The 14,545-nt window shown below is 32.7% G+C and overlaps 1 protein-coding gene across 3 annotated transcripts in view; it reads right to left on the bottom strand.

Moving 5' to 3' along the window:
* The window catches only part of LOC131853138 (protein cycle), a 71,878-nt gene extending 59,355 nt beyond the window's left edge, over window positions 1-12,523 (bottom strand). For 2 of the 3 annotated variants that reach the window (XM_059203959.1, XM_059203960.1), the window contains exon 1: window positions 12,219-12,523. In XM_059203959.1, the coding sequence (XP_059059942.1) occupies window positions 12,219-12,262 (44 nt within the window). In that variant the 5' untranslated portion in view covers window positions 12,263-12,523. Of the gene's footprint in view, window positions 1-4,790; window positions 5,260-6,766; window positions 6,818-12,218 lie in introns of those variants that run through there. The other variant, XR_009357976.1, reaches the window with a different exon arrangement.
* Window positions 12,524-14,545: the final 2,022 nt, after the last annotated feature.

The raw sequence follows: 14,545 nt of genomic DNA, 5'->3' as shown, positions 1-14,545 counted from the left end.
CGAGAAATAATATTAAATTGGTAATAGAACGTCATGACCAGAACATAATAGGTGGGTGTTAGGATACCGGACACCTGGTCTCGCCCGCCGTCCATCCCGGACACCACCCGGGGCGGCGGACACTTGATATTCGACAATCTAATCAGATTGTCAAACAATAATTCTTTGTTTATTTGAGAAGAAAGATTGTTCTATGTATACAGCGATTGACGCTGTGTGTATTAATCAGTACCATAGTAAATTTATTAATGAGAGGCGAAAGAACATATCGTTTTCTATGTGGATTGTCGCATGCCCAATCTTTGTTCATGTGAATTTACTTAAAACAACATTTAGCAATAGGCAAGTTTCTTGATCATTCTTCTTGGGACCAAGAAACAAAACGACTATTCAAAACTGCTTCTATTAAGATTATTTGAATAAAGATTATTTCTATCGTAGAACGATATTCGATTTCTTTCGATTTGATGGGTTATAATTCTGGTAGTCGATAAAAAGGGGATTATTAATAATATGAACTGATGATCCCTAGCATGCAATTTACCATGTCAGGTTGTCATGTAGTTTCCCCTGGAAACCCTCGTGATACTTTCCTGGTGGTTTCCGTGTCAGCTAATTATTATTACAATTATTAGAAGTTTTGATATTTATAAAAGCAATATTGTTCGTTATATCAATTTAATATATAGTGTTACAATGTATTACTGAGTAGGAACATAAACCCGATATATGTACACTTTTTCTTAGGTGCTTATTAAAAATATGACATACAGAGTATTATAATATTATGTCCCTTTACACTTACATCAGTAAACTTTCTACAGACGATATACCGGGATAGGGACTAACACAAAGGCTTTGAACTTTTGCGAAAGTGATCCCTATTCAGTTACAATAAGGATGAAGGTATTCATAAAAAATTTCATTCATGCCAATAACATCGATTCGTCCGGGTACAATTTTTGTAGGATAGAAATTGTTTTTCAAATATCTCGATTAAACTCAATTTCGAACGAAACCGAAACTGAAATTTCCATATATAGACATGTTTTCGTAGAACATTTTCTGTTTTCACCGTTTCTGAGATTAGCGCGTACAAACATATAGGCAAAGAGTCAAAAAATCACAATCATTGTTTTGAGTCCTATTACGATAATAAACACCTCCAATAATAGTTTTTCTCATATTTGCTTAATTTACAGAGATTCAGTTACAATATTATATGTATAGAATAAATGTATGAAACCATAGACGTATATGTAGACGCACTGCCTGGAGCGCTGCTCTCTAGCTCTAAATTTACTTACCTACGCCCCCTCATCGCAACATCCGTACAAAGGAAGCTGCAATATTAACATGGGGTCTTTGAGAAGAGCCCGTGTCAATAATGCAGACCACATCCTAAACTTAACAGCAAACTAACAAATAAACACTAATATACAAACAACTGGGAGATGACTTATCTAAACATTTCAGACGACTCCACAGACTTAAGGAAGATTATTAGTAACAGAGGCCCCATTACGTGCTATATCAAGATACCTTCTACGCGATCTCCCTTGAAAATGAACGTTCAGTGAAACTACAAGACCAGCAGCATCCAACAGCAGGATAGTTCGAAAAAAATCCTAATAAATTCGTTACGATAACCTGACTTCATGCTCTCACATACTCTCTCATACTCTTACATAATAACTTAACGAGTTTGCTGAGCATTTAATATTCAGAGAGTAATAAATTAATATTCAGACAGTAATAAATTAGTGCTCATTTTAGTTTATATTTGCACATTCAACTAAAAATTAAAAAGGCAAAACAATTGTTAAAAAAGCAATTCCATTATCATATCTGTTAAAAAATATGCCCAGCGTATTCCGTTAACACGAGATTACTTCACTATACTACCATAATTTTTACAAAAGAAGCTTAGAGATATAATTGTGTTAAACTGCACTGACAGTAGTTTATACTACATTTATTTTCAACAGAAGAGTACAATAGCCTTTACACGACACTTCTTTCACGCGCGACCTTGAGCGGGAAAGTCAGAGCGCGGACACGTGAGTGATTATTTTTGTTTTTTTGTGTTCAAGCTTTCGCGTGTTTTATTGTTATTCATTACCTACGCATGTTATTGTCTCGCACATAATTTCACTAAAATTTAATTGTGTATTCCACAGATGTTATTTCTCAAACCTACCGTTTTTATCAGTAATTCTTGACATAATTGTGTCTTTGATTCATAGTCTGATGACCGCCATGATAATAAATTATTAAAAAAATCGCTAAAGTATACATGATTCAAGGACGCGGGATTGTGCGAACTGGCGGCGCTTCTGTAATAGTTTTCTTTATTAACATTACAAAATCAGTCCTCCGTGAAAGCCGATTGAGAATGATGAATGAGCATTCGTGTAAAGACATTTAATAGATGCCATGCCGTGTCGAGTAAAAAATAAAATATTAAAAGAAAGTAAAATGACATAAACCATTCGCGATATAAAGCGCGAAAGAGTGAACATATAAAACGGTAAAAGCCACGATTGGCCGCGGTGGATTTACCGCATAAAAGTCGCACGCGCTCCAAGTCGCGTTTAAAAACGTGTCGTGTAAAAGCAGCTATTATCGTCTGCGTTAGTAACGCTGCCTCATCTATTTATTCTGCTAAGCAACTTTGCGAACTGTATTTCTGTTTCATGGCTAAGCTAAAGCTATGTAAATTATAACAGGTTAATACAGTATACAGATGACTTAAGTCTAAACATTCGTATAAAATTTTAACTTAACTACATTACTTCAAATATAATTTTAGCGAAACCCTTGATTTTTTACTCGTTACTTTTTTGTTTATAAATCGTTTATAATAGAACGAATACAAAATTTTACGTGGAGCTTACATTACATTAGTGAAAACCGCACTCAAATTTGTTTAGCTATTTCTGAGATTAGGTTATTAGGGCATTTAAACGTGCCTATTTAATATGGTCTCCTATATATCGGTGAGACTGTAATTTAAATTGGATGTCGATACAAATACCAAGGCGTGCATTATTATTTTCATTATGTTCTATTACAGTACTATGTAAACTTCCAATCAAGGGTTTACGAACTGCAGGTAGTAAAAAATTCAATTAAACTTCTACAATAGCATGTTTAATTTCAATTAGCCTAACTTTTTGTATGGACTTGGAATTCAACAAAGAGTCATTGCTACGAGAAGTTTTCTGCAATACATCAGTGAAAACCGCATATAATTCGATTACGTATATACTTCAACAAAATTATTTCTAAAAATGTTATTATTAATGTTTTTCTAAAATTAGTACATTCAAATACATATAGAAACAGAGTGTTGTATATATGTGTACAACTTATTTACACTTTTATTGTTCTTTTACTCTTTTACATTATTGAAGTTTAAGTAGGGGATCCCCATTTTTTTCTAGTAACAAATTGTTCAACGTTAGTTAAGTTATTAGTAGTAACAAGTTACTCAGACATAATATAGCATTCTAATGAGGAAAGAACTTTTGAAATCGGCTAGGTACGTACATACTTTCGTTACAAACATACAAAAATGTAAACCTTTTCAAGTTCTTCATAATTAGGCGAGTAATCAAGTCCAGAAACTTGCAGAGGGATCTGTACTTGCTACAGTTACAGAAGATTTATACTCGTAAATGCGAAATTTAACTATATAAGCGAACCTATTCACTATGCTCAACCTGTTGCAGATGACAGTCCCCTTCCACCAGGTGACTCCCCTTGAACCCCCACCCATTCGTAATACGTCCTACTAGGTAGCTAGCTGCTACGACTGTATCCATGCGGGCCTGTAATGTCTCGTTTATTTTAAGAAACGTTTTCCCAGTAATGCTTTCTCGATAAAAAAAATAAATGAAAGCATCTATAAGTAGTACCTACAGTAAAGTCGTTGTTATTGGTTATTACAAAAAAAACATGAAATATGTTGTAAAATCTAGGTCATAAGTGTAGTGTCTTGATAAAAATAATTATTTCACGCCTTTATGCTATATAAATTAAAATGCTAAAATAATATCTACCAACCAACCACTAGTTTTTTGGTAGAAGGGTGAAAAATTAAAACTATATCTATTTTTAATGCCACACCATAAAATATTCTTTCTGTTCTCCGACATACATATATTATTGAATAAAATAAACAATATAATATTCCATAAAAATCGCTCAAGCTGTTTCAGAAGACTTACTACAGACTACGACCAGCAACTAACACTGAATTATTAGATAAAAAAGTGATATAATTATTACCTACTAATATCTACTATTTTATTAAAATAAAAAAATAATACATGGCGTCGTATATATTTCATTTGTTTGGCATTACACGACGTGTACAAATTTAATTAGCGGGTACATTTAGCATTTCATTGTGGCAAATATATAGATGGACAAAGATATACAGCGATCTTTATTGACATAGGAAGGAATAATACAAAAATAAACGGGGAGTAAATAATAAAATTATTATCTGGATCTGTCTGGCAATGACACTGTGACAAAAGAAGAGATTTGTCAGACATAAAGTAGGGTAAGCGGTACCACCTCCTGCGAACATCCCGGCATCTACTGCAGACATGCAAAACGCTAAATATGCTAGCTTCTTTAAGTTCGCATTGACAACATATTTTTGTATTATTACTCAAATTATCTATACATATGTATAATAAAACAAATAGCCAACTTGTATGAATAGATTTATTAATATATGTAGAAGTAGCAATTATTAATTATTGCATTTGGCAAGCCTTAGTGTTTGCCTACTCCAATGGGGACAGACATTACAATATCTCTGTATAAAAAAGTTGTAACAATCTGTCTATACAATATACATTAAAAAAAAATATATCATCCATATTGTTTTTTTAAATAGGGGTTATTAGTTCTTTATTAATGCCGAAACGTCGAAATAATCGTTTTTAGAATTTCTGTCTGGCCGTATGAATGATTGTACACGTATTACGCAAAAACTACAGTATGAAATTTTATGTAGTTTTACCGATTTATTACTAGAAATCTAATATAAAATATAGTCTCTACTTTGCAACAGGGAAATGTGTTAATCCGTGTGAGACAAAAGCCTATACTATACTAGGGCTACATACATGTACATAGTAACAGTATAAAGCAATGTCGCCGTATTTTGTCTGTTTATTTCTTTCCATACTTCTTCTAAACTACGCAACGGATTTTCACAACCATTTTCGGGAAGTTCTTCTGAAAGGTAAATTATACAAGAATGTAGTTATATGCCCTTGATTCTGCATAGTATGCTGGTACGAAGCCGCGGCAGGTGACTAATTCTTATTAAACCATATAGTATGTTACATAGAAGAATTAAAAGACCCACATCTCATCATATTATAAATCTCTACTATAACTGTGATTTTTTCGGGATATATTATATAATTAAAACAAATTACACTAAAAAAATACAGCTAATAAAACTCGCCGTTAATAAATAATTTCCCTACGTGAAAGATTTTTTTAAAATATACTACTTAATATTTTTTAATTTCAACAATTTAAAAAGAAAATATCAAGTCAATACCCACCTTTTCTCACATTGTCTCTAAATTATAATATCAAATATATTCTCTATGCAATAAAGAATAATATATATATATATATATATATATCATGTAAGAACATATCACCACACCTCAGACATGATCATGTCGCTCAAGTTAAAGTTCTAATTGAAAACAGTTAAACCATTTGGTTTCGACGCCATGGTTAATTGTCACGCCACAGACAAAAAACATTAAACTCCTGTTGATTGCAATGGTCTACAGTCTAGACCCTACTTTCCGATAGTTATGGGTTGCATCATAGCACGTTGCAAACATTTGTATTCATTAGAAAATTTCAGAAAACACCGACTCTATTTAAATTGGCGTCTAAGATTTTATTCTACCACGAAGTTGGTAATCACACATACGGCCCATATAATGGCCCGTAGTATGTACGCCTGAAACACTAGCTGGTGTCACGTGCAAGTTCCCGACCCTTAAGAAACCTTAATATATCCTTCTTGAAAACCTACAATCTCTAGAGAAAACCTCGACAGGTAGTTCATTCCACAATAAATTATATTCAGTGTTTATATGGTAAATAGAAAAAAAAGTATAACAAATAAACAACAAACAAATTTTATGTATAAAATACCAAAATGATTCCACTCAGCTTTATGGCATGTTCTATACGAATATACCACTGGTTTTCAGTGACATATAAAACAGTTTGTAACAAAGATATTTGGAATTGGTTTGATTGAAACGCGATAACACTTAACATCGGTATTCTGTTGAGGTGTGATATTTACCGGTTCAATCGGGCTCATTCGGACTGCACAAACACGTGAGGGAATACGTACTCTACCACGTAGATAAAAAATAGAAAAAAAAACTGTATATTATCACTAGTACACGTTCGTATTCGTACGACCAACATTATGGAGTAACCGGGGTCATTCATATATTCAATGCATTTTTAAACCATTGGAGACAAACATTCTTGCGTTTCACTGGATAGTAAGTGAATACCGCCGCACATAAGCACCCACAACAGCAGGGAAATTGCAAGTGCGATGCCGGAGTTTTAAGAAAGAATAAGCTCTTTTCTTGTAGGTTTCAATAGCGTATCGGATTGGAAAATTCAATTTCATTCCTAAATGTTGTAATTTATATAGCATGTACAAATAAAGCATTATCATTTTTAGTACCTGTGGCGCGTCATGTATAGCGGCAGTCTCGCAGCCCGGCCGCCTCGCTACCTGCAACAGAATGGCAGCTCACACCGATACTTCGAAAAATACCTATCTCTTCTCAAAAACATAGATAATTTTATTGTCGTGGGATAAATCGATCATAGAGACCTGCCCTCTACGAGACACCGCTGAACTTTTACCAGTTAAAAATCCCACGACAGTCCTCCTCGCCGCCATACAGTTGAGGTCACTGGGTCGAGTAGGCATTCTTCCCCGTCATCGGTAATTAACACATAGCATAACTACTTAATCTATTCATATTGTCTGTCCAATACTGGTGCACTACCATTGCTCGCTAATTACCTACTTAGGGGCAAGGGGATTGGTCTTAATGTGGACTAATGATCCCATTGCTAACAATGTACCATATCCGGCTGACCTTAAATTTTTGTTGAATTCCTGGTGATTTGCCACGATGGGCTAACTGACAGGACCTCATGGTCATCTTATGAATTTCTACTAGTATCCCGCCAGCGTAAATACAGGCGGAAACAACATGCCTTTTATAAAAAAAATACCAACAAGATCACAGCGTCAGTTTGGCTGGAAGAGATCTCTTTCAGATAAGCCCACTCTTGCTCACATTATTTTTATATTCGTACTGTTTTTAGTTACAAATGCAATAAATAGTATAACCACACAAATGTCTAAAATTGGTACTAGATGGCGCTGACTTTATTATAATCATGATTATACAAATGTTTGCATCGTGCGAGGATTCGAATCGGTGAAAATTATAAGTAAGACAGTTTGGTTAATAATGAATCGTTCATCTGTCTAACTAATACTGAAGCTCACAATCTGTATACTAGTCCGTGAACCTAAACAGTATATTACCAAACGTACTTGACAAGTTCACTCGTTACGCAGTCAACCTGGAATATTTATGAATAGTTACGCAACATTGAAAAACAAAACATTCATTTTTTAAAGTTATATCACAAATCAATAGATCTATACGAATTTTATAAATGCCTTTCGCATTGTTTATTCTATTCGTTTGTACAGTACAAAATGGCTGCAAGTATATTAGTAAAATTTACAATGGAGATATATCAGGTATATACAATATATATATTTTGCTGCAGATAAACTGCCGAACATTTTTACGACTTGGTGTACATATGCTTTTTTATGTATAAAATTCGTTGATACAAACAACTCATAATTTCTAGAATTGTAGAGTTTTTTACCTTAATAATGATACTACATTTCTTCCATTTCTTCTCTACTTTAAAATGAAATCTCTCTCTCCGTTTACTTATTCTAAACATAATAAATGCTGTTATTAAACCAGACGAAACTGAAATAGATCACTGCTAACCAAATAGCTATAATATGTTTATGCATGAATTTATCCTATGCATACTATATATTACCTATAAGGGACTTCGTAAAGGATGGAATGAAGATCTCTATGTATCGAAATAGATCGGGAAAGACAGTCTAAACTAATATTATAAAAAGAAAACAATTGAATACTTGTTATCAATAAATGTAAGAAACATTTGGTAGTTATTGTGAATTTTTCACCTATGGAAAGTAACATCAGCTAGCAACGTGAGTGGGCGGCCAGCGTCGTGGTATAAAGCTAGCAAATGCTTGTAATTTTTTTTTATTACACTAATGCACATTTAACCCTTGAAATTTGGCATCATCAGCATTGTCTTGCTTTAATCCTATCATTGGGGTCTATAATTTTCTTCCACTGCCAATAGTAGCATTAAAAGGCTGTAACGAATACCCAAATACATTTTTATATATTTTTTTTGTAACATTCCATGTAACATTTTCATAAAATATCACCGTTTGCTATTTGTTAAAAATATTTTAGCAATATTTATTGAAAAAACAAAAAGTAAGTTTCTTGCTCATGGTTCTGGTGATGACTCTAGAGTTCCACCATTCGATACCTAGGTATAGAATGGTGTTATAATCAGAAAAATATGACTAAAAGTGCTTATATTACAATTTTAATAAAGATTATTTCTATTTACTGTGAATTGTCTCTATTTTTTCCTCTATAAAACTCATTACCTCTCACTCATCAGGTATAATACAACACCACTAGGTATAATACTTCCACAACAGCCCCATAGACTACATTTTATCCTAATCATAATCACTCTATCATCATATATTGATATTATGAATTGGTATTCTACATTTTAATATGCCTACATAGACACAGACCTACAGATATATACACGTACATAGGCTAAGTCCATGTCTGCAACAGGGGTGTCCTTTTGTGAATCCACCCTTTGGCATGGTAACCGTTCTCGTCGCAATAACCCTCGCTGCAAATGTAATAATTAGGGTTTGCTGTACACTGATGTACACGCTCATATAACGAGATAAATCTCGTTATTGATGATTTCAGTTATTCATGGATGATTTGAGTACCAATGAGCGTATGTTATATAGCTTAAAGCCTTCCTCGACAAATTGACTATAGAATAATAGAATAAATTGACCAACACAATATATTTATACAGTGAATTAACTCAGTGTGATTGCTATCAATACGGCTACTATTCTAAATTAATAACAATCCCATCCCCACATATTACCGTCAATGGGGCGAATAAAATCTATATTATTGTACTAGTAGTACTAAGGGGGAGGCACTTAGTCAATTATTTAGTTAATCATTCTTTTTGGGTACCTGACCATGGCAGATAAACTAACGTCCCAACTGATGATAATTGGTAACAATCGTTATATTTATAGAACAGGTCTACACCTACTACTACTTTTCTCCGTAATTTCATAATTTACAAAGTAACCTGTTTGGCAGCATAAACTTCTAAGACACAGGTACCTGAGGTGTCCATGTCTCTCTCTAGGTTAAATTAGGTGTATTGATGAAGTAGACTAAGTACCTGATAATACCTGGTAAAAAAATCGAACGAATTTAAAACGAATAACGAAATCCTTCATCGATTTCGTTTCATTCGTATATTCGCTTTTTCAAACGTTATACCGTTTACTACGCTCAAGAATGTAACCCGTCTTTAAGTTACTCTTTAACGAGATGTCATGTAATTAAAAGATATATGAATTCAGAGCTAGAATAAATATTTTTATTTTAACCCACGACAATTTACACAGCTCCATCTAATACCATGGCAAGCAAGATTTTAGCGTTATAGGTACTAAACAAGTGATACAAATGAATACTTTTTTAATTCTTATAAGGTATAATTATAGAAAACACTCAGACCTCCACAAAGAAATATACTGCACATTTGCATCGTGCGAGTAATCAAACCAGCGACCATTCGAAGTAAGATTGTGTGCCAAAGACCACCGATGCCGTAAATTTATGTATGGTGTAGTACACAGGAGTACATGTTACACAATTTTATCCTTTATTTGAGTATACAAAAGTGTATATATATAGTAACCATCTAAAAGTAGGTATGATACAGAAATACCCAGATCCAAAGACAACATGCGTTTCAAAATGATGCCCCTAAATCCTGTTCATAGGTAGATCCTGGCTGAATGACTATCGACAAAAAACCACGATAAATACTGTAATACCACATGACCTCAGTAAATATGTTACGTACCAAAATGTCTATTGCATAGACTTCTTTGTCTATGGTTAGGTTAGACGCCGAACTGCATTATTGTTGTTGTTGAATTAAATCGTCTATATCATGATCAGTAATGATAGCCTCATTCATAACGCCAGATGTGCCGCCACTCGCCGATTAAGGGCAGATAGAGGCGAGCGGCACTTTGCCAACGTTGGAAGTTATTTAAGCCGTAGTTTGGCGAACGAAATGAAGAAAGATATCTGTTATTTTATTATTCCAATCAGTCATTACATCGTCTCACAGTCATAACCGTAGAAGCAGAACAGTCTTAAATATAAAATAAGTAAATACGTAATTATATACATTTTTAAAGTAATAATCAAGATAAGATTTAAAAATATAATAAGTAATGTACAATAAGTATAATTTTAAATATAAAAACATATAAAATTGCAATAATTGTATACCTCTAATTCAAATATTGCGTGTGAAGCAAGCTGCCACCGTGACTTAGAAATTTGACAGAGGTACCTATGTGTATATAGCTCCACCTGTACTGTATACATTTCAAAAATAAAATATTCTACACATATATTCCATACAGTAAAGTAACGTAAATTAGTTTTAAAACCATTTTTAGTAAAATCATTAAGTGTTAACAATTTAAAAATATATTAGAAATATGGTTAACATGAATAAAAATGAAGTTACTAAAACAAATAGAAATATAGATTTCAAACCAAATTGTATAACAGAAAGATGAGGTCAATTCAGTAATGAAGCTGTAAATACCAGCTAAGCTAAATAACATTATAAAATTTCTAAATTGAAAAACCCCATTCTATAGATTACAGATGGGGTTTTTCAATAAGGATATAGGATATTTTTCAAAAAGATTTGCTAAAAGTTGGCAATATGCATGCGACAAAGTTGGTGTTTCATGCATCCATAGGCAATGGCAGCCATTTATCATGAAATAGGTTACGGCCCATATGCCATATTTGATTGCCACCTGTTGCTTGTAAAACAGTTGTCATACAACAAAAATAATACTTAATCCTCAACAATTCACATCAAGCCATCTATTCCCAAACTAAGCAGAGCTTGTGGTATTCTCATAAACTTGAATTACTAACTTAATTCAAATAAACTTAAATTGTTTTTATATCAATATATAGCCCCTGTGGTCTACTAGCATACATACAAATGTTTTAAAACGAAACATTTACTTGTATGATTGTTTATATTGGTTAGGGATTCTTCTATGCATATATACAAAATTTATTTAAGTATCTAGTACCCATAACACAAGCACTACTTAACTTGGGACTAGATGGCACATTCTGAACTATTCTGGTTTAATAAATATATCATAACACCTTATGTAGATATCAATACATGATTTGCATTGTGCAGGACTTCATAAAGCATGTTTTTTTTTAAATTCTTGTATTACAAGTTATTTATTGGTATGCATACAAACACCTTTTCAAAAATTTTGTATTTAAATACCGAACTAATAAATATTAAAAAATACCGGACTACTAATTTTGTTTTATAGTGTAATATTGGTTAATAAATTAATACTATTATTCTAATAAAAATAGAAAATTATGAAACAGTATAAAAGTATGTTTATTTATAGATTGAAGAAGTAGTTGCTGTCTTTGTTTTTAAATTATTTAAGTTTTAAAAATATGTCACAAAATTATTATATATATTATGTATATTTTTTTTCTGAAGTTATAATTTTTTTATTGATAATAATATTTATTCGCTGTTCTTAAGCAGTTAATATAATAAATAAAGTAAGTAAAATAACAATAAGGTATAGCAATAAAGTACTGAAAGATACTTACTGGTCGCTGCTTGTTGTATCTGTTTGATTCTGTAGATCGTCCATCTCTCCGTATACAGCATGGAAACTTCAAGAAGCAATTTATTTTGCAGATTTTCCAACACTACAAAGTCCACAGGTTAAATGTAAACCCTACAAATTAATTTAAATACGTTTACTGTTTATATTGTAAACACTTAAGTTATTAGAGCACCAATAATATTTTTAAAATCCTATATTAATGACGGCGACGCGTAAAATTAAACGTATTAAGTAATTATAAATTGGTTAAAATGTACACGAAAGTAGCAAAATATAATTATTCAGTCTATTTATGTCTATGTGTGTGTTGTAAATAATCAGTTGAATGAATTCACTACGTCAATCAATGTCAAATATGTCAAACCTACTGTCTAATAAGTTAACTGTCAAAACAATTACTTATTGCTGCGTTCCTTTTCAACTATTCAAAATCTTTTATTATTTTAAATTTATTCGCTATAGCTGATTTTCTTTTAATTCTTAATACAATTCCATTTGGAACTATAGCCCCCAAACTGATAACTTTATTTCTATCATTTTTAAATTAACACGCAATATTTTCATACAATTCATACCCATTCATAGACCTTCAGTCATTATCGTTTCAGATCATCATAGCGTAACACGTGATATTGCGGAGAAGATCACAGTATACATAATATACATGTATTGAATTAAAATTAAACAGTTTGACTATGTAAAGAATCTGGATCTATGAATCGTTCACCAGCTTCAGGAAATTCATTTGGCGCAACGCTTTAGCGTTTGTACCTGGAATGTAAAGAAATTGATCCATTTTTCCAAAGACTAGGTACTGGCAATGAAAGGTTGATAGTTTACGAGAACACTAATATGAAAGAATCGTGTATGATATCAGATAAACCGTATATAAACCGATCCAGATGTATCTATAGCTAAGTCTGATGGGGTCATAAAAAAAAATTGTATTTTAAAACAACAAACAACCATATGATCGTTTCAAAGGTTCGCTTTCAATATATCGCTAAACTGAGCGATGGAAATCAAGCATAGAAGCTAGTCATAAGATCCCGTAAGGGTGCTAATCACCCTTACGGGGCCTTACTCTCTCGTCAAAAATTATGGGATCGTCACTCGTCAAAATTATGGGATCTAGATTACGATCTCTTGTCACATCCACAGTATAGCCCTGACCTGGCCTTCAGATTGCCGTATTATTTATTCCACTTACTCCTTAAATGGTAAAATTTTTAATGCCACTAATTCAAATTATGACACTATCTAAACATCGATGAAAATAGATGTGTAGATAGTGTCATATCGGACAGTACTTAACTAAATAAAGTTATATATAAAACATATTTTTCTTAATTATCATTCATATGCTAAAATCCGCAATCACTTAGTTGCCAACCCAATGTATAGAGATGTATTTATGTGTAACTACGTTCAATTGTATTGATGTAGCTCACCGTATGATCAATATCCGACATGTCTGAGTCACAATTGCTCAATAGACATCTCGCACGCTAAGATATTAGTGCATTGTGTATATGCTAGTCGGTCGGAGTGATTGAACTATTTTGTCCGACGCATTTCATACACCCACAGTATCTTAAACTGATAAAGATATACTTAGCACATTATGCTGCTGCTTTTGCTACGTATTTTCTTCTTGTTTTATGTACATTTAGGCTTCCCTCAAACCAATAAATATCTACTAATATTTCAGAGATGAGGGTATTGCTAAATGAGGACTAGGGATCTTATTGCTTTTAATATATTAAGTCAAAATACATATGGTCCGCCTGGAAACTATCGTGGTTACTGACACAACTGACCTGAGCTCATGATCATGCTATCATCCTCCACAAAATAAAAAAAAATATTATGTTGATATCCCCTTTAAAAAAAGATAGATTTATAATCAGTCCGATCGAGTGTCCAATAGATCCAGAGATTCTTCACACAAATACAAAGCAAATTATCATAATTTTATCAATTTGGCATATTATTATATTACTGTCTTAATAATAACAATACTCAGATATACAAGAGTAAGAGCCTCTTTCCAATTTCAAAATGATTTGGAGATTGAAATTTGGTTTCCAATTTCAAAATTAGTTTTATTACATTAGTAAAGCCACCGCACCATTATTATGAAATACCCTTTTATAATTTGTGTATTTAAACAAACATATTCAACCTCGTGCCCGAAGTTTCTATAAGGTATGTTTCCGTTTCTCGGTGGTCTAGCAGTCTAGCACACCGCTTTACGTCCGATGGTCGCGGATTCGATTCCTCGCGCGGCACAAACATTTGTATTCA

Source organism: Achroia grisella, unplaced genomic scaffold (genome assembly GCF_030625045.1).
Source record: "Achroia grisella isolate CSIRO2021 unplaced genomic scaffold, CSIRO_AGI_Agris_v1 utg874, whole genome shotgun sequence".
NCBI classification, from domain to species: domain Eukaryota; kingdom Metazoa; phylum Arthropoda; class Insecta; order Lepidoptera; family Pyralidae; genus Achroia; species Achroia grisella.
The sequence above is the reverse complement of the archived record's forward strand: the minus strand, read 5'-3'. Positions and strand labels throughout refer to the sequence as shown.